Source organism: Dermochelys coriacea, chromosome 3, assembly GCF_009764565.3.
Source record: "Dermochelys coriacea isolate rDerCor1 chromosome 3, rDerCor1.pri.v4, whole genome shotgun sequence".
NCBI lineage: Eukaryota > Metazoa > Chordata > Testudines > Dermochelyidae > Dermochelys > Dermochelys coriacea.
In genome coordinates, this window is record NC_050070.1 from 2,527,084 (window position 1) to 2,547,039 (window position 19,956).

The window sequence follows — 19,956 nt, forward strand, 5'->3', positions numbered from 1 at the left end:
GAGGAAGCATTTAGAAATGGGGTGTGTGAAGACTGAGGTCCTGTCAAACTCATGATGAAATGCTGTGATGGCTGAGAGATGGACTTTGATTGAGCTCTTTGCTAAACCTGAGCGTTTCAGTTCCAGTGGGTATTCCAACACTAATGGTATAGGTATTGTGGAGGCCGTCAATTTTTTTTCTTGACACCAGGAGGAAATCTCTTCCATTTTTGAAGGTAAGTATTACATGTGGTCACTTTCCTGCTGTTTAGTAATACGTGTTGAACTTGTTCCAAGCAGGCTAGTTTACCATGATAGAACCATGCAGGAGCCATGCTTGAAGGTGGAGTTTCTCCAGATTCGGGTGGAGAATGCAACCGTTGTTCTGAAACAACAGGTTTGGATAGTGAGAGAGATCATGTAAGGGTACCATGCTTGCCTGGCCACATCAGGACCATGATGACTTTGGCCTTGTCCAGTCATATCTTGTGTATCATGTGTGATATCAGGGGAATCGGTGGGAATGTGTACATGAGTTGTGCATCCCATGTGATGAGGAAGGCCTTCCCCAGTGATCGTGGTCCAAGTCCTGCTCTTGAGCAGAACATTGCGCATTTGTGGATCATTGGGGGAAGCAAACAAGTCCATGAGGGGAGTGCTCCACCGGCAAAATATGAATAGTAGGACTCCTTTGTTCATTTCCCACTCGTGGTCTCAAGAGAAGTACCTGTTTAGCGTGTCCGCCGTCGCGTTCTGACAGCTGGGAAAACAGGAGGCCGAAATGTTTATGTTGTGGTGTATGCACCAGTTCCACGGTTTCATGGCTTCGGTGCAGAGCGAGTGATATTGAGTGCCCCCTTCGTGACTGATATAAAACATGCAGGTGATGTTGTCAGTCGTCATGCAAATTGATTCGTTCTTTATGTGAGGTAGGAAGTGTCTGCAAGCGGTGTGGACCGCACGTAGCTCTAGTAGGTTGATGTGTAACCAAGTCTCCACAACAGACCATTTGTTTTGGACATTTGCTGACACATGTGGGCACCGCAGCCTATCAGCGAGGCGTCCATCGTAATTACTATTGATGGGGGTTCCTGTTGGAATGGGATACCCATGCATACATTTTCTGGTCTCATCCACCAGTGTACAGTCCAGGACCTGGGGTGGTACTGTAAGTCCTTTGTGAGGCTGTGCTTGCTGGATATATATGCCAAGCTCAACCAGTCCTGTAGGCAGCGCATATGTAGTCTTGCATGTCGTACCATGAACGTTGTGGCTGCCATGTGTCCTAGCAGTTACAGGACAGTCCGAGCCAGTATTTGGAGGCTGACTTTTACCTCTGAGGTAAGGTTTGTCAGAGTTGAGAATCTGTTCAAGGGCAGGGATGCCTTGGCTTCTATGGCATGGAGCTGTGCCCCGATGAAGTCCAGTTGTTGGATAGTGATTAGAGTGGATTTTCGTTTATCTGTAGCCCTAGATCCCTGAACAGTGTGATTGTCGTTTGGACTGTGCCCGGTGCTTCTTGTTGAGTTGGACTTTTGAGAAGGCAATTGTCCAGGTAAGGGAAGATCATTATTCCCTGTTTGCATAGATGTGCCGCTACCACCATTAGGGTTTTGGAGAAAACTCTTGGTGCGGTGGATAGGCTGAATGGTAGTACTCTGTACTGGAAATGTGTGTGTCCTACAGAGAAATGCAGGAATTTCCTGTGAACGGGGTGTATAGCAATATGAAAATAAGCATCTTGGAGGTCGAGAGCTGAAAACCCATCCCCCTTTTGCAGTATCGTACCCTGCATGACCATCTTGAACTTTTGAGAGAGTATGAACTTGTTGAGCTTCCTGAGGTCCAAGATAAGTCTCCATCCCCCATTCTTTTTCTGAGTCAAGAAGTAGTGGAAGTAAAACCCCTTCCCCTTGTATTGTGAAGGCATTCGTTCCATAGCACCTAGTTGTAGAAGATGATTGACTTCTTGTTGTACCTGGTGTTCATGAGAAGGGTACCTGAAAAGGGATGGGAAGGGGGATAGGGTAGGTGGTCGGGAGGTAAAGGATATGGTATTTGGTATATCCCAATCATATGATGTCTAACCCTCACTGGTCCGTGGTTATTGACACCCAGATATGATAGAATAGGCAAAAGCCATGACCAGTCATGGGGATGGATCGGGTATAAGTGCTGCCTGGTGAGGAAGGTTGCTCAGACCCTTGACCAAAACTTCAAAATTGTTGTTTGGGCGAAGCCCTTTGAGCAGTTGACGCTTGAGATTGAGGTGCTCTCCATTGCTGTGAACGTTGGTGTTGTCTTTGATTCTTGTATTCTGTTGCTGTTGGTTGGAAGAGGAATCCTTGTTTCTCTGATAAGACTGGTATCGTCTTCTCTTCGCAGGTAGAGTGTAGATCCCCAAAGCGTAAAGAGTAGCTTGAGAATGTTTCATTGAGTGGAGCACCTTGTCCATCTTGGTCGAAAATAGCCTCTCTCGGTCAAAAGATAGGTCCTCGACCTTCATTTGGAGTTCTTTAGGTATGCCAGAGGATTGTAACCAGGATGCCCAGCGCATGACTACAGCCGTGGTTCTGGCTGCTCTGTCCACGACATCCAAAGATACTTGGAAGGCCATTTTAGCTATGAGTTGACCTTCGTTTATAATGGCCTGAAATTGTGATTGTTTCTCCTCGGGGAGCTCCGGTGTGAACGAGCTAAGTTTCCCGTAATTATCATAATCTTATTTAGCCAGCAAGGCCGAATAGTTGGGTGATTTGGAACTGTAATGTCGCCAAGGAGTAAATTTTTCATCTGAAGAGGTCAAGCCTATTGTGGAGTGAATCTAAACTGTTGTTGTTTGCTGTGTTGATTAGCGGTGTCGACCACCAAGGAGTTGGGAGGCGGATGTGAGAAGAGGAAGTCCACCCCTTTGACAGGGACATAATACTTGCTATTCACCCTTCTGCATGTTGTTGGAATTGAGGCTGGTGACTGCTAGACTGTTTCTGCTGGCTCCAAAATCCCATCATTGATGGTCAGAGCAATTTTGGAAGTAGATGAAGATTGTAAAATTTGCGCCAGCTTGTGCTGGTTTGTCCGCACTTCCTCCAATGGGATGTCCTGGCTGCAAGCAACCCTCTTAAACAGTTCCTGGAACTGTTTGAAGTCATCCACCGAGGTAGACGGCGGTGGCATGATTGCCTCAAATGAGAAGCAGGAAGAATTGTGAGCAGAAGATGTCACTTCCTGATCAGTGCCCGTTACTGTGTCATCCCCAACATCTTGAGTCTTCGTTGCCTGTGGGGTGGGAGACGTGGGATTAGACCTCAGCTCGTCTCTATGAGCTGTGGGTGGCCTGGAGTGGGGGCCCCGATAAGTTGCCATGGGGTCCCAATGTGACCATTGGATTGGGAAGGCCATTGGTGGATACATCCACAGTGGTCTGTACCATGGTTGAGCTGCCTAGTTGTAAGGGTATTTGGGTCCCATCTGGCTCCAGGATGGTTGTTCTTTCGGTGATGAGTGGTGCGGCAAGAAAGTGCATAGTTCTTGCACATCATGATCATCATCTTCACTGAATGAATGTACTGTGTCATGAGAAGTATGGGGATCTCCTCTATAAGTTACAGCTCTAGCTGTAACCATATCATGGGTTCTCTCAATCTAGGGCTGTCAGGGTATTGAAACCACCCTGCCCTTCTCATATGGCTAGAAGGAAGGAGGGATCCTGGAATGGAAATGGGGGCCTCAGTATGAAAAATGTTGAGAACTCATGCTCTACAGCGCTGAAATCCCTCCTTTCCTCTCCATTCTGCCATAAAACCTTTATCCATTCCTGGGTCAAAGCTCACCTCACTTATTCCAACTTATTCCTCTGTGGACTCTTCATCTTATCTAAGCCCCCTTCAATCTTTACAGAACACTGCTGCTAATGATCATGTTTTTGCTTCTCAGACCATGTCGCTCCACTGTCCATCAGTTCAAGATTTTTGTTATTTGTTTATAACGTACCTAGCAAGATGGGGTTCAGGCCTCTACATGCTGCCATCATAAAAACATTAAATAATAATACTCATCTTCACCATCAAGGTTCTGTGGAACTTTACCTGTGTTTATATCACTGCCTTCATTTCCACCTATTCCTCCAACTGTCTATGGACCTGCTAAACCACCTTCCTTTATGCCTTCTTTGTATCCTTTTCCCACTCATCTTCATAATTTCTTAACCTGCTACTCCATATATATATGGGCCTATCTCCCTCTTCTTATGCATTGAATTATCCTCTTCACTTTTTCAGATCCTTTCTTAAAACACAGAATTCTTTCATTGGTAATCCACAAAACGTACAAAATCTGCACCACATGTTCTGTAGCTCTAAATTGTGTGTTCTGTGTTCCAATTTAGAACACAGACTTTGTGTAGTAGGGACAGCATCTTCCTCTGTGTTGACAAATAATTCATTAACACCTTCTCTCTTCTATGTAAAGCATTGTGCATCTATGCAAGACTAGAGTGCTATCCAGCCTATAACAGTGCTAACATGACAGCTATTGAGACATCCACAAACCATCAGGGGACTGGGCTAAAGTGTAACAATTGTTTTAGAAAAAAGAAAAGGAGTACTTGTGGCACCTTAGAGACTAACAAATTTATTAGAGCATAAGCTTTCGTGAGCTACAGCTCACTTCATCCGATGAAGTGAGCTGTAGCTCACGAAAGCTTATGCTCTAATAAATTTGTTAGTCTCTAAGGTGCCACAAGTACTCCTTTTCTTTTTGCGAATACAGACTAACACGGCTGCTACTCTGAAACCTGTAATTGTTTTAGAGACAATCTAGTAAGGCATCTTACTTGGAGCGGCAGCGAACCAGCGGAGCAGCGGGGACAGCAGAGCAGCTCACAGCAGGAGTTTGCCTGGGACTGGTAAGTATCCGAGTGTGTGTGTTTGCTTGCTGAGGAAGTATCCGAGCGTGTGTTTGCTGGGAGGGAGCCTGAGTGAGTGTCTGATTGGCTGCTAGCCTGCAGGGGGCGGGCATTAGGGTGTCTGTGTGTTTGCGTCAGGGAAGCCTGGCTGTTTAAAAATAGCCGGAGCCTCGCGAACCAGCTGAGCGGCAGCGGAGCAGCGGGGACAGCAGAGCAGCTCACAGCAGGAGTTTGCCTGGGAGTTCGCCTGGAGTGAGCCCAGTGAGGCTTACATCTTGCCAACGTCTCTGAGGAAGCTCCGTAGTAGGTAGGTGATATGGAAGGGGGGAATTCAGCTGTTGTGACCTGCACTGGATGTGCCATGTTTGTCTTTCTTCCACAGGACAGAAGCGACTTTGTCTGTACAAAGTGCAAGCTGGTCTCCATATTGGAAGAGAAGATTGAAGGTCTGGAGCAACAGGTAACGACCCTGCGTTGTATACGAGAGACTGAGGATTTTCTGGACCAAACTCAGGATAGCCTTCTAGGGGCACAAAGCTCTAAAGATGTAGAGCAGGTTGCACAGAGGAGCCAAGAGGCCAGTGAAGAAGCTTGGCAACATGTGACCTCCAGAAGAGGTAAGCGGAATGTCCGGGTTCCAGTAACACAGACACAGGTAACTAACCGCTTTCATGTTCTCTCCACAGGTACCAATGCGGAGAGTGGACCAGATGATATGTCTGGGGGGAGAAAGCGGAAGGAGACTCCGCTGGTTGGGAGGCATGAGATGCGATGTCCTGAGGTTGGGGGTTCCACGACCACCACTCCCAAGAGGAGAAGGCGGGTGGTGGTGGTCGGGGACTCTCTCCTCCGGGGGACTGAGTCATCTATCTGCCGCCCTGACCGGGAAAACCGAGAAGTCTGCTGCTTGCCAGGGGCTAAGATTCGTGATGTGACGGAGAGACTGCCGAGACTCATCAAGCCCTCGGATCGCTACCCCTTCCTGCTTCTCCACGTGGGCACCAATGATACTGCCAAGAATGACCTTGAGCGGATCACTGCGGACTATGTGGCTCTGGGAAGAAGGATAAAGGAGTTGGAGGCGCAAGTGGTGTTCTCGTCCATCCTCCCCGTGGAAGGAAAAGGCCTGGGTAGGGACCGTCGAATCGTGGAGGTCAACGAATGGCTACGCAGGTGGTGTCGGAGAGAAGGCTTTGGATTCTTTGACCATGGGATGGTGTTCCATGAAGGAGGAGTGCTGGGCAGAGACGGGCTCCATCTTACGAAGAGAGGGAAGAACATCTTTGCCAGCAGGCTGGCTAACCTAGTGAGGAGGGCTTTAAACTAGGTTCACCGGGGGAAGGAGACCAAAGCCCTGAGGTAAGTGGGAAAGCGGGATACCGGGAGGAAGCACAGGCAGGAAGGTCTGTGAGGGGAGGGCTCCTGCCTCATACTGGGAATGAGGGGCGATCAACAGGTTATCTCAAGTGCTTATATACAAATGCACAAAGCCTTGGAAACAAGCAGGGAGAACTGGAGGTCCTGGTGATGTCAAGGAATTATGACGTGATTGGAATAACAGAGACTTGGTGGGATAACTCACATGACTGGAGTACAGTCATGGATGGTTATAAACTGTTCAGGAAGGACAGGCAGGGCAGAAAAGGTGGGGGAGTAGCACTGTATGTAAGGGAGCAGTATGACTGCTCAGAGCTCCGGTACGAAACTGTGGAAAAACCTGAGTGTCTCTGGATTAAGTTTAGAAGTGTGTGCAACAAGAGTGATGTCATGGTGGGAGTCTGCTATAGACCACCGGACCAGGGGGATGAGGTGGATGAGGCTTTCTTCCGGCAACTCACGGAAGCTACTAGATCGCATGCCCTGATTCTCATGGGTGACTTTAATTTTCCTGATATCTGCTGGGAGAGCAATACAGCGGTGCATAGACAATCCAGGAAGTTTTTGGAAAGCGTAGGGGACAATTTCCTGGTGCAAGTGCTAGGGGAGCCAACTAGGGGGAGCGCTTTTCTTGACCTGCTGCTCACAAACCGGGTAGAATTAGTGGGGGAAGCAAAAGTGGATGGGAATCTGGGAGGCAGTGACCATGAGTTGGTTGAGTTCAGGATCCTGACGCAGGGAAGAAAGGTAAGCAGCAGGATACGGACCCTGGACTTCAGGAAAGCAGACTTTGACTCCCTCAGGGAACAGATGGCCAGGATCCCCTGGGGGACTAACATGAAAGGGAAGGGAGTCCAGGAGAGCTGGCTGTATTTCAAGGAATCCCTGTTGAGGTTACAGGGACAAACCATCCCGATGAGTCGAAAGAATAGTAAATATGGCAGGCGACCAGCTTGGCTTAATGGTGAAATCCTAGCGGATCTTAAACATAAAAAAGAAGCTTACAAGAAGTGGAAGCTTGGACATATGACCAGGGAAGAGTATAAAAATATTGCTCGGGCATGTAGGAAAGATATCAGGAGGGCCAAATCGCACCTGGAGCTGCAGCTAGCAAGAGATGTCAAGAGTAACAAGAAGGGTTTCTTCAGGTATGTTGGCAACAAGAAGAAAGCCAAGGAAAGTGTGGGCCCCTTACTGAATGAGGGAGGCAAGCTAGTGACAGAGGATGTGGAAAAAGCTAATGTACTCAATGCTTTTTTTGCCTCTGTTTTCACTAACAAGGTCAGCTCCCAGACTGCTGTGCTGGGCAACACAAAATGGGGAAGAGATAGCCAGCCCTCTGTAGAGATAGAGGTGGTTAGGGACTATTTAGAAAAGCTGGACGTGCACAAGTCCATGGGGCCGGACGAATTGCATCCGAGAGTGCTGAAGGAATTGGCGGCTGTGATTGCAGAGCCCTTGGCCATTATCTTTGAAAACTCGTGGCGAACGGGGGAAGTCCCGGATGACTGGAAAAAGGCTAATGTAGTGCCCATCTTTAAAAAAGGGAAGAAGGAGGATCCTGGGAACTACAGGCCGGTCAGCCTCACCTCAGTCCCTGGAAAAATCATGGAGCAGGTCCTCAAAGAATCAATCCTGAAGCACTTAGAGGAGAGGAAAGTGATCAGGAACAGTCAGCATGGATTCACCAAGGGAAGGTCATGCCTGACTAATCTAATCGCCTTTTATGATGAGATTACTGGTTCTGTGGATGAAGGGAAAGCAGTGGATGTATTGTTTCTTGACTTTAGCAAAGCTTTTGACACGGTCTCCCACAGCATTCTTGTCAGCAAGTTAAGGAAGTATGGGCTGGATGAATGCACTATAAGGTGGGTAGAAAGCTGGCTAGATTGTCGGGCTCAACGGGTAGTGATCAATGGCTCCATGTCTAGTTGGCAGCCGGTGTCAAGTGGAGTGCCCCAGGGGTCGGTCCTGGGGCCTGTTTTGTTCAATATCTTCATAAATGATCTGGAGGATGGTGTGGATTGCACTCTCAGCAAATTTGCGGATGATACTAAACTGGGAGGAGTGGTAGATACGCTGGAGGGGAGGGATAGGATACAGAAGGACCTAGACAAATTGGAGGATTGGGCCAAAAGAAATCTAATGAGGTTCAATAAGGATAAATGCAGGGTCCTGCACTTAGGATGGAAGAATCCAATGCACCGCTACAGACTAGGGACCGAATGGCTCGGCAGCAGTTCTGCTGAAAAGGACCTAGGGGTGACAGTGGACGAGAAGCTGGATATGAGTCAGCAGTGTGCCCTTGTTGCCAAGAAGGCCAATGGCATTTTGGGTTGTATAAGTAGGGGCATAGCGAGCAGATCGAGGGACGTGATCGTTCCCCTCTATTCGACACTGGTGAGGCCTCATCTGGAGTACTGTGTCCAGTTTGGGCCCCACACTACAGGAAGGATGTGGATAAATTGGAAAGAGTACAACGAAGGGCAACGAAAATGATTAGGGGTCTAGAGCACATGACTTATGAGGAGAGGCTGAGGGAGCTGGGATTGTTTAGTCTGCAGAAGAGAAGAATGAGGGGGGATTTGATAGCTGCTTTCAACTACCTGAAAGGGGGTTTCAAAGAGGATGGCTCTAGACTGTTCTCAATGGTAGCAGATGACAGAACGAGGAGTAATGGTCTCAAGTTGCAATGGGGGAGGTTTAGATTGGATATTAGGAAAAACTTTTTCACTAAGAGGGTGGTGAAACACTGGAATGCGTTACCTAGGGAGGTGGTAGAATCTCCTTCCTTAGAGGTTTTTAAGGTCAGGCTTGACAAAGCCCTAGCTGGGATGATTTAACTGGGACTTGGTCCTGCTTTGAGCAGGGGGTTGGACTAGATGACCTTCTGGGGTCCCTTCCAACCCTGATGTTCTATGATTCTATGATTCTATGATCTCTGCTAAAAGGCTATGGGGATCAGACCACATTGTAAAGATTTTGAAAAAAAAGCTGGCATTCAACAATCCCTGCACCTAGCACGTCCGCTCCACTACAGCAGACCCCACTGAGCTCACTACTATTAGGAATGTAGGATTCACTATACTGGATAAAACTATAGGCCCATCACCTCTGGTATCCATCAATACTCAATGGTTCCCTGAAAGCAACACTCCATGTTTTTTTTCCAAATAGTGTTGTATGTGGATGAAAAAAATGCCATCCCAGTTTCCAGCAAGCACCAGTTTATTTTCTGAAATTTGAGATTTGATTGCCCTTATCTCAGTGAATTGGCAATTGCTGTGTATGAAGCCAACAATCCCTGGTTTCTGCATGTTGTTACCTGGAAACATAGCTCCTCTCTACAACAGAATATGTGGCATACCTGCCTGTCCACCTCTGGGAGCAGCAGCAGCAGCCGTTGCTGACAGTCTGTGGGTAAGACGGAGAATGTGTGCTTGTTGATCAGCGCCCGCAGATTTGTGTTCACTAAGATGGAGTCAGGTGTTTCCACATCAATTTCAGCACATTTCGTCCTCTTCAGCTGCCCTGTAAAGAACCACAGAGGTCTGTGTAACACATCACCTGAGGCAAGAATAAGGGCTCCCCTATCTCTGAGCTGCTCTTCACTTAGCTTATGGTTACATGAAGATATTAATAATGCTGTTCTGATGGCTCATTTTCCAACCCTGGAAGGGAGGGAGCAGTAAGCTCCCAGGCTAAGTCAGAAACAGAGAGGATGAAGATCACCCTTCTGCCATAAGGATTAGCATTACATGGAATCGTGGGAGTTGGAGCGTGATGGGATGATTAAAAACATAATGTGGGGATTCTTGGGGCTACGAAGATCTCATCTCCCAAAGAAAATATTAACCCCGAATATTCTGCTTTGTCTGGGTTTGCCTAACTTTGCCGGGATTCCTGGCTGTGCATGGTAACGAGATAGCAGAACCTCCCCTGTGCTGGAGTAGGAGTCTCTCAGGAGGATTTTTTTTTTTTAGCAAGTGTACTTTAATCTTCTATTTTAATCCTGTGGCCAGGGGCTGGTTCTTGCCGGTTTGTTTGTATTTTGTACTCAGCAAAAGCAGAAGTGATATAGAAAAAATCAGTGTCACGTACACAGTTTTCAGCAGCCAGCTCTGCTTGTGTTGAGACCACAATGCTAAACGAAGCAGTAAGAATGAAAAAATATTTTCTCCTTCTCTTTTCCCACATGGTAAAGGTCCTAACCACTAGTCCTGAAGTTTTAGCACCAAACCCCAGGCTACAGAAAGACTCACATAAGCAATGTAATTTTAGAAACAGCCTGACTGGAGAGAGCATCTGTACAATGCATCCGATGAAGTGAGCTGTAGCTCACGAAAGCTTATGCTCTAATAAATTTGTTAGTCTCTAAGGTGCCACAAGTACTCCTTTTCTTTGTACAGTGTATGCGTTTTCCTTTGAACTTATCCGTTACACATTGTTGGCAATATGCCATTATGTTCTGTGAACTTCAATTAAAAATGTATCATTAATAAAAAGTCTAATGAAGACAGTCATACCATGTTCTGCCAGAGTGGTGGGGATGATGCTTTTAAGGTAATTACTCCCCACAGCGCAACTCCCATGGAAGCTTGTTTCATTTGGGAAAGGTGACTCGCACACTCAGAGGCCATTTAGAAAACTCCTCTGTAGATGTTGCTATCTGTTTGGTTTGCGTTATTTCCCTGACCTACAGATGGAGTTGGGTCTGGAATATAGAGCAGCTCTCTCCAGCTAGCTATGCTATGCCCCTCTCACTGGTACATGCACATACCCAAGGAGCTTGGCCACAAACACAAAATAAACACTTCTCTGCCTTATTCTTTTTTCCTCCAATTTTAAATTAAGTGCATTTTAGTGCTGCGATGGTGCAGTAGCTCTGGGGACGCGGGGTACTTATGCCCAGAACAGGTACAGCAAAAGCAATCTTCTCTCACATGGGCCCACCAACATATCTCAGCCCTGACCTGGAGCGCTTCAGTCTCCATGGCATCCATGGCTGTCATGGGCATCCAGGCTGAGGCAAAGAAAGGGGTCAACCCGTGCACTGGGAGCAGGACAGCACCCTCCTGTGTGAGGGTGGTAATGTTTGAGTGACTGACAAAGCAGCACCGATGGGTAGAGCCCTGCACGGATACAAAATTTGTATCTGCGTATATGGTACACGGATATAAAGCGATATCCACAGCTTTGCAGGGCTCTACTGATGGGCTCTTGACATTATCAGACAACGTGTGGGTTGCCACAATGCAAGATCTTAAGAGGACATGGAGAAATTGCAGAGGATCCCGAATGGGATATGGATGGAACCTTTCACCTCAAGGCCACTAATTCAGATCAAATCCAGCAAAAACTGTTACCAGCAGATGGACTTTTGGGCCCATATGAAGTGAGGGGTGATGGGGCTGAGCACATGGTTTCCCCCTACTCCCCTGGCCTACAGAGACAATAGTGAGATTTCATTTAAACTCCAAGCATCTGTAAAACAAACCACAAGCAACAAAAGGGTATTGAGAAACATGTAACTTTAAAAACCTGAAAGGAAACCGAGTAGCATTTTTGGGCTTGAAGGATGGGGTTTATTTTTGTTTCTCTTTTAAGGTAATGGAAACACCTTAAGTGCTAGAAGGAAAAGGCTGCTAAATAATGCAAGTCCTTTTCTGCTTCTGTTGCACAGAGGATTGTGAACACACAAGCCAGCAAAGCGTCCCGATGAGAAGAGCTAGGCATGGACATGTTTGCGTGTATAGAGTTTCTGAGTTGGGTGGTGGTTTTATTTTCCCTAATTCATGCTGAAGAGCAGGAGTGGCTTCCTGGATTGGCCAGAAACCTCTCCAACCCTGGAACTAGTTGCAGCTTTTACTTAATTTTCCGCTCTGCTTTTTACTCTGGCATCAGAGCAACAAAACCCTCTTTGTGCAAAAAAATAAATCTCTTACTTGCATGGAGTCTGTCAGATCTCTGGAATGGTTTCTTCCCCAAGCCTGGCAGGGAGTTATCAGCCTTAACAGAGGGAGAGGAGCTGGAGGTGGAGTTCTGAGGGCTGCTTGATTGTCCATCTGACTGCCTTCCTTCCCAAGCTGTACAGGAAACTGAAACATTTTAACACTGGGGATCTACAAACAACGAAGTGTTAAACAAAACATCTGTTTGCATGGGTGTAATAGAGCATTCTTTAGTATGGGTACCCCAATTCACAGCAGTGCCTGGACAAGAAGTTCTACAGGATGGACACTGAGCCCTGGTTTACACTACACATTTAAGCCTGTATAACTATGTCACTCACAGAGGTGGAAAATCCATGCCTGAGTAACACAATTATACCAACCTAACTCCTGGTGTAGACAGTGCTATGTCGACGGGACAGATACCCAGGCCGATGGGAGCAGCTCTGCCATCTGCATAGGTAGCGTCTTCACTAAGCGCTACAGTTGTGCTGCTGGAGTGCTGTAGATGTAGACAAGCCCTTAATTTTCTCCTCTCCTTGCATTGATTTTCCAGCATTCTTACCTTATCAGGAGCTATCAAATCATCACAGAAGACAGAGATGGAAAACAGTCTCCTGGATCTTCTAAATCTATTCCCCATCAATGCAGACAGTTTATTCTTCATGCATCTTCCAGTCCAGTGATGGGACTAATAGAACTTCCTTTCAGAGGCTGCTCTCCTATCTGATGGAGCTCATTGCTAGCGGCGCTCTTTTAGGCCACCCCCAATAATTCTTTTCCCTCCTTAGTGGTTACGCCCTTCATGTATTTCAGATTATTATCATGCCCTTCCCCCTAAATTAGTCAGATTTCACTCTTCTAAAATCTCCTCATAAATCAATCCCTCCCACTCCCCTATCATTTGTGCTGCTCTCAGTTTTTCAACATTCCTTTTTCTACAGTAGTAACATTTCTTTCTGCTCTCAGAAAAAGATTCCTGCTCCTGTACAAGTGCATTTTCTTTTCCCCATCTCTTCCTCAATAAGCTGAATTAAGAACATTAGCAGGTGTTTTCCCACTGCCTTAGATGAATATGCAGTAACAGGCCTGCACTCCACATAGCCAAAGGGGCCCCCGTCCCTCAGCAATAGAAGAGGAACTCAGGAGTACGTATGGTTAAGTCACAAGCGATTGAACACTGTTATTAGTCACTTATGTTACAGTAACACCCAAGTGCTCCCAGCAGGATCATACCCCATGGTACTGGAGGTTTTATAAACACCCAAGGCTCTGACCCAGAAATACTGAGAGTCTAGTAAGACCAAAGGGCGAGGGAGAGAGCTACTTCTAGGTGTCAAGTGAATTAGTTTGATGGCCTCAGACACAACTTTACTGGATGTTTTTTGCCTCTTTTTCTCACACACACCCTGCACAGGGATGGTGAGTTAGAGGTCAGGAGTGGAAAGCTGGATTCAAGGGACCTCCTGATCATAATGTAGCAGCCAAAATGAAGGGAATTCAGAGAAAAATAACAAAAATGATAAAGAAAGCTGAAGGGAAATGGCTCAGTATATCTGACTGGCTAAGAAATGACCAAAGGGGACATGGTAATTGTCTGCAATTATTGGGAGAGTGTAAATGTAAGGCACAGAGAGGAATTCTGTAGGCTATGCAATGCTTTGAAGATTGGAAGTATTATGTAATATGGGTGTGGACCACTTTGCATATTAGACCAAAATTATACTACAACACCTCAGAATTATGTGGCAAGGCCAGACCCGCTCATCTCCCAGCCTGCGGCCAGAAGCTGGCTGTAAGATGCACTTCATCCCTGAGGACATGAAGTGGGCAAGGATGGAGTCTTAAGACCAGGGTAGAGGGGAGCTCTAAGAAGAAAGCTCAAGCCGAAGAGCCAGAGAGCCATTCAGGTTTAAACTGGTTAGCAAGAAAAACTTTGTGAAAAGTTTGAAATGGTACTGGGCTCCCACCAACTTGTGTGGAAGGTTTTATGCACCTGCCACACCCATTCCTACACTTAAACATAAAACAAACAAGATTTTGTCTTACAAGAGTTTGCCATGCAAACTAGTTGTAGCTCCCTTCTCAGGCCTTCCCCCATCTATCTAGGAGTGGCCAGAAGTGCCCCTTTCCCTTGGCATTTCCTCCTGCAAGCCTCCCCTATAGCTCTCATGTATGCACGGAGTAGTACAGGCAAGAAATGCTTTGGAAAGAACCAAGAAGTAGTTGACTTCCCTTCCCTTATTCCTCTCAATAAGGGTCTTAACATCAAAGCTGGCTTGGGACCCCCTGAAAGCCAACCCTGTCAATTACTTCATTATTGAACAACACACAAAGTACATCTGGCAGATATGCTTGTTCCTTACAGCTGGAAATATGCAGCCTAGCCTCAATCTTGCATTCATCTGAACAGATGTTACATAGGACATTCCAGCAGCAATTAAACAGCTAGCCAAGACAGCCTCAGCTGGTTTTGGTTTTGATTCTCTAAGGGTCAACTGAAAAGAGGGAATAAACAAACATGCACAGTTAAGCAGAAACAAGTCAAAAAGGGAGCCAAACATCAAAATTCTCTTTAATTCTACATGGCCAAGCAGAACTCCAACGTTCGACATGGAACTCCCATGGAGACAGATGACCAGGCAGATCTGACAGCGGGAAGTTATTCAGATTCCATAACTGCCCTGAAGCGGGATGGTCACCCACTCCTGCCTGGAAGGGCTTAAAACAGCCCTGGGAGAGGGCTGGGGCAGGGGAAAGGCTGGACTGAGTGGGAGGCAGCCTCAGCTGTGGCCACGCCCCAGACAGACCCAGCGGGCCCGATAAAAGCCAGTGAAACCAGGAGCAGGGGAACTCTCTCTCCAGCCTGTGGAGAGGGAGGGACCTGGCTGCTGAGAGCATACCAAGGTACCTGAGGTGGAACAGGGCTGGGGGAAGGCCAGAGGAGCTGGGGAGCTCCGGCCTGGAAACCCCTCAGGCTGCAGGCCTAGTGGAAGGTCAAATAGGTATTGGGGTTGCAGAGGGCAGCCCAAGGGGTAGGCAGAAGCAGCAGGTCCAAACCCCCTTTGCCTATGATTAGTGGTGCTTACACTGCAGTTGGCCCCAGGGAATGGGGGCTAGGTGATGACTGGCAGTGGCCATAGACTGAGGCGAGGTGGGGGTAGAGGGTTGGGGGTTCCCCGGGGAGGGGAGATCCAGATCTGTATGGGGTACTGCAGGTGGCAGCACCCCGGCGTGAAAGGGGGAACGGGGGTCCAGGAGGGACTCGGGGCCTAGCGGCAAGCGGGACACCGGCCTGCAGAGGGCTCTCCGGAGGCTGGAATGCTAATTCCCTGGACTACCAGCAGGAGGCGCCGCAGGGGTGAGTTCCACCCCGCTACATGCCCACTCTGATCTTCTTTCTGTAGTTAATGGTTCACCCTATTACACTGGTTACAGGCTGCACCAGATAAGTCACTTTTGCAAGGCCTGGATTTAGCTTTTGATTTGGGAGCAGAAGTATCTGATGTTGCACTGACCTATTTGTTTTTTCTCTCCCCTTTTTGTGTATGTGAAGCTACTAGAAAGACATTGTAATGACAGCTCCAGGTTTGGTGCTAACACAATGGAGTTGCTGCAATGTACCGTGTGTGTGTGTGTGTGTGTGTGTGTGTGTGTGTGTGTGTGTGTGTGTGTGTGTGTGTGTGTGTGTGTGTGTGTATATATCAGGAGATCCACTGTACTCACAGGAATGGTCATAACCATGCATCTAGCCTGGTACATGTCTACCAGTGTTCTTGTATGTGACCTGTATTGATAACTTGTGATAGGTCACAAGATAAAGTTATAGTTAAGCTGCTCTCACAAAAGTAACTTTATCAAAATTAAAATATTTTTTATTTTTGCTCTTAGCTAAAACAAACAAGAAAGGAGATTAATCCCTAAAGGGGAACGTTAAGCCATTGCGCCTTTATGAAGGACCATTTTCCATTGTTGGTAGGATTATTTATTTGCCCAAGGCTGATAAAAAATGTTACACCTGCTGTATGACATTAATAAATAATAACAGTAAATAATGAATAATAATGCTTAGCACTTTGATTCATGTTTGTACAGTGCTTTGCGATCATTAAGCATTAATAAATAATATAGTCATTAATTAATGTTGTATTTGGGAACCAAGCATTTGGAACCCCATTCTTCCAAAAAAAAATTTGGTTCCAAAATGCATCATCCCCCACAAGATGTTCCTGATATTGATTCCCTAATTCAGGCCCTCTGAAATTGCTTTGAGAAGGGAGAATTGATGTGTAAACCAAGGAAAATATGTTAATATGTTTTAATTAGCACATTGTTAAACACAAATTGTGCCCTTAGCGCAGACAAAGGCAAATTTGTGCTTAACATCATGCTAATTAAAACATATTTCTAGTGGGGGAACAGATCTCCGTGGAGATCTGTTTACAGCCCAAAGCTGTGTCATATCTTTATCAATTATCTGGGAAAAGATATACAATCACTGCGGGTAATGTTTGGAGGTGACCCAACAATTGGTGGAGTGGTAAATAAAAAGAGCAGATCAGTTCGACAGAGTGATATGGATCACTTGGTAAGCTGAATTTGTTTGAATAATGTGTATTTTCATACAGCCAAATGCTAGGACACACATCTCGGAACAAAATACATAGGCCCTAGTTACAGGATGGAAAGCCAGGACACTGGAAAGCGGTGACTCTGAAAGGACTTAGGGGTCACAGTGGATAACGAAAGGCACATGAGCTCCCAGTGTGATGCTGTGGCTATGACAGCGAATGTGATCCTTGCTGCATAAGGGGAGATATTGGGAAGCAGTAAGGATGTGGTCTTACCTCTGTATTAGTGAGATATCACTGAATACTGTGTCCAGTTCTAGTGTCCACACTTCAGAAAGTGTAGTGAAATTGTGAAGGGTTCAGCAAACAGCTAAATGATTGATTCAAGTTCTGGAAAACATGCTTTATAATGAGAAACTTAAGAAGCTACATCTGTTTAGCCTATCCATCAGAAGATTACAAGGTGACAGTCTATAAATGCCTACAAGGGGAGAAGTTTTCTGATAGTAGAGGGCACTTTAATCTACAAGACAACAGCATAGGGAGATCCAGTGGATGAAAGCTGAAGCTAGATAAACTGAGTTTAGAAATAAGGTGTACATTTTTAACAGTGAGGGTGATTAACCACTGGAACATTTTACCAAGGGTTGTGGTATATTCTTCATTACTTGAAGTCTTTAAAGCAAAACTGGATTGCTTTCTACTCTAGCTCAACCAGAATGTACAGGCTTGATGCAGGAATTATTAGGTGATGGCTGTACCGTGCAGGGCTTCATTCAAGACCATAATGGCTCCTTCTGGCCTTAAAATGTATTAATTTTTCCTAACACAATGATTTTCCTAGTATAGACAAAGCCAAAAGGACAGAAGCTGGAACAGTTTAGAAATACAAAGAATGCTCTGGAAAACGGGCTCCCTCTTCCCCGAAAGCCTAGGAAAGGCAAGTTAGAGATACATGGCCGTAACAGAGAGCCTGAGAATCTCACTGCCTCATACCAGGTTTAGCAGGTCTGGAGTCACTGGCTGCCTTCACAGTCTTCAGTAGAAGATGCTGGTTAGAAGGCACAGGCATGCCTGCTCTGCATTGCTGCTGCTGCTTCAGGGCCTAGTGAGAGCGGGGAGAAGGACAGGACAGATAAAAAATTCAAACCAAGCTTGTAATAACCCCCCCACAGAACAGTTTCCTTTACAACCAGTCGTACTTTGGCCCTGATAGCACCTTTCAGCCAAAAATTTTAAAGAGCTTCAGAAATACACCCCTGGCTTCCAGTGCACTGTTCATTTTAAGGAGACGCATTTTCTACTCTTTGTCTGCATAGAAACCATTCAAATAACACAACAGGAAAAGATTTAAGTGGAACAGTTTCTCAGGATCTTAAATGACCATTTCTTGGAACAGCGAGTCCTAGAGAACATGTGACATAACAATAACAGCAACTATCTATATCTAGAAATAAGTATAATAGAACCACCGAATAATAATGACTACCAGGGCTTAAATTCTCCCCACGTATTTCCTGGGGCTCAGGGCTCCAACCGCGCAGGGCATGCCGGGGCTCAGGGCTCCAGCCCCGCAGGGAATGCCAGGGCTCCTGTGGGTTTGAAATTATTTACTACAGCTCCTCTCTGGTCGACTCTCACTGAATTTAAGCTCTAGTGACTACTGTACAATTAATCTCATCTTCCTCAAGTCGGGATCTTACAAAAAAAGTGTACAGTGACATTAAAATTGAGTAAGGTGGAATTTTTAAAAATTTGGAAGGTAGTCAAAGATTCTAAAATCAAAAGTGAAGAAAATTAAAACCCTTGGCGTCAGCCTGGAGGCTATTAAAACAACTTTAACCAAGCCCTAGAAGGTATTCATACCCTTAACCAGAAGAGGAAGCAGGAGGGAAAGACATGAAAGTTGGGTTAAATGCTAAAGTTCACAAGGTCACTCAAGCCAAAAAGCTAAATTTAGCCCTAATGAAGCCAACAGAGAGTAGCATGAATTATGGCAGGTACAATGTAGGATGGAAATTAGGCATGGGATAGAAAGTAACAATGAAAATATTATAATGCCATTATATAAGTCAATGGGACATCCTCACCTCGATACTGTGTTCAGTTCTAGTCACTCTGTCTCAAAAAGCATACATCAGATATAGTAGGGGTTCAGAGACAGGCAACAAAAAAATTAGAGGCCTGGAGAGACTTCTGTATGAGGAACAACTGAAAAGATCGGGAATATTTCGTTCAGAGGAGACACAAATAAATGGGGATATGACCGAGGTATACAAAATGACTAGAATAGAGGAGGAGATTGGGTACTTCTGTTTACCACTCATGACATAAGACAAGGGGACTGTTTTGTCAAGGAAAGCGCAATGCAACAAATTTAATACTAGTAAATGAAGTATTTTCTACTATGCATAAATAACCTGTGGAATTCACTGCCACAATATATAATTGAGGCCAAAAAATGAATGGGATTTAAAAAAAATGACATGTATATTGATAATGCAGACATCCATAGTTACATTGGACAGGACAAAACATCTTTTTAGGATGGCTCTAAACCCTCCTGCTTCAGGGCATAAGCAAAACATTGATTGACAGGGATTAGTAAGAAACTTCCTCTGTGAGCTAATTATACCATAATTGCCAATGGCAGGTTTTTCTGCATCTTCTTCTGAAGCATCTGGTACCAGCTACTATCAAGAAGATCCTGGACTAGAGGGAGCACCAGTTTGTTCTTGTATGTTGCTGGTGTGTATGTATCCAATAGTCCTATGTTATTCATAGATTATTAAAAATGAAAGTGTTCTAAAAATCCAGTTCACTTCTTGGCTTGATGCCATTTATTTGGTGCATTTTTTTCAGCCAGGACAATGTAAACCAATGAACTCAGTTTTGGTTTTGTTCTCAGTGCTGAAATGTTTGAGCTGCAAACACTTGCTGGGGGTGAGGATGCAGAAAAGGAGGAATGTTTATTCATTTAAAAAGAGGTTTTTTAAAATTCCATGTCAACATTGAGATCAGTCTTTGCTCTTGTAAAAGCTTGGATTTTACTTCATCTACATATTGGGCCCTATCGGAATTGACAGTGTCCCTTTAAAGCTACTTTCAAAAAATATACCACTCTAGTTAAAAAACAATTTCCAAGGGAGTGAAAATGAGTTTTTCCCTAATG

General features: G+C 45.7%; 1 protein-coding gene across 19 annotated transcripts in view; it reads right to left on the reverse strand.

Annotated features, from left to right (window-relative positions):
- ASXL2 (ASXL transcriptional regulator 2) overlaps nucleotides 1-19,956 on the reverse strand; it is a 236,576-nt gene that overhangs the window by 15,289 nt on the left and 201,331 nt on the right. For 15 of the 19 annotated variants that reach the window (XM_038393797.2, XM_043509988.1, XM_038393796.2 and 12 more), the window contains 3 exons: nucleotides 17,781-17,889; nucleotides 12,208-12,360; nucleotides 9,630-9,793 (listed from right to left, as the gene is read on the reverse strand). In XM_038393797.2, coding sequence (XP_038249725.1) covers nucleotides 9,630-9,793; nucleotides 12,208-12,360; nucleotides 17,781-17,889 — 426 coding nt within the window. The remainder of the gene's footprint in view (nucleotides 1-9,629; nucleotides 9,794-12,207; nucleotides 12,361-17,780; nucleotides 17,890-19,956) is intronic. The other 4 variants (XM_043509997.1, XM_043509989.1, XM_038393803.2 and 1 more) reach the window with 1 other exon arrangement.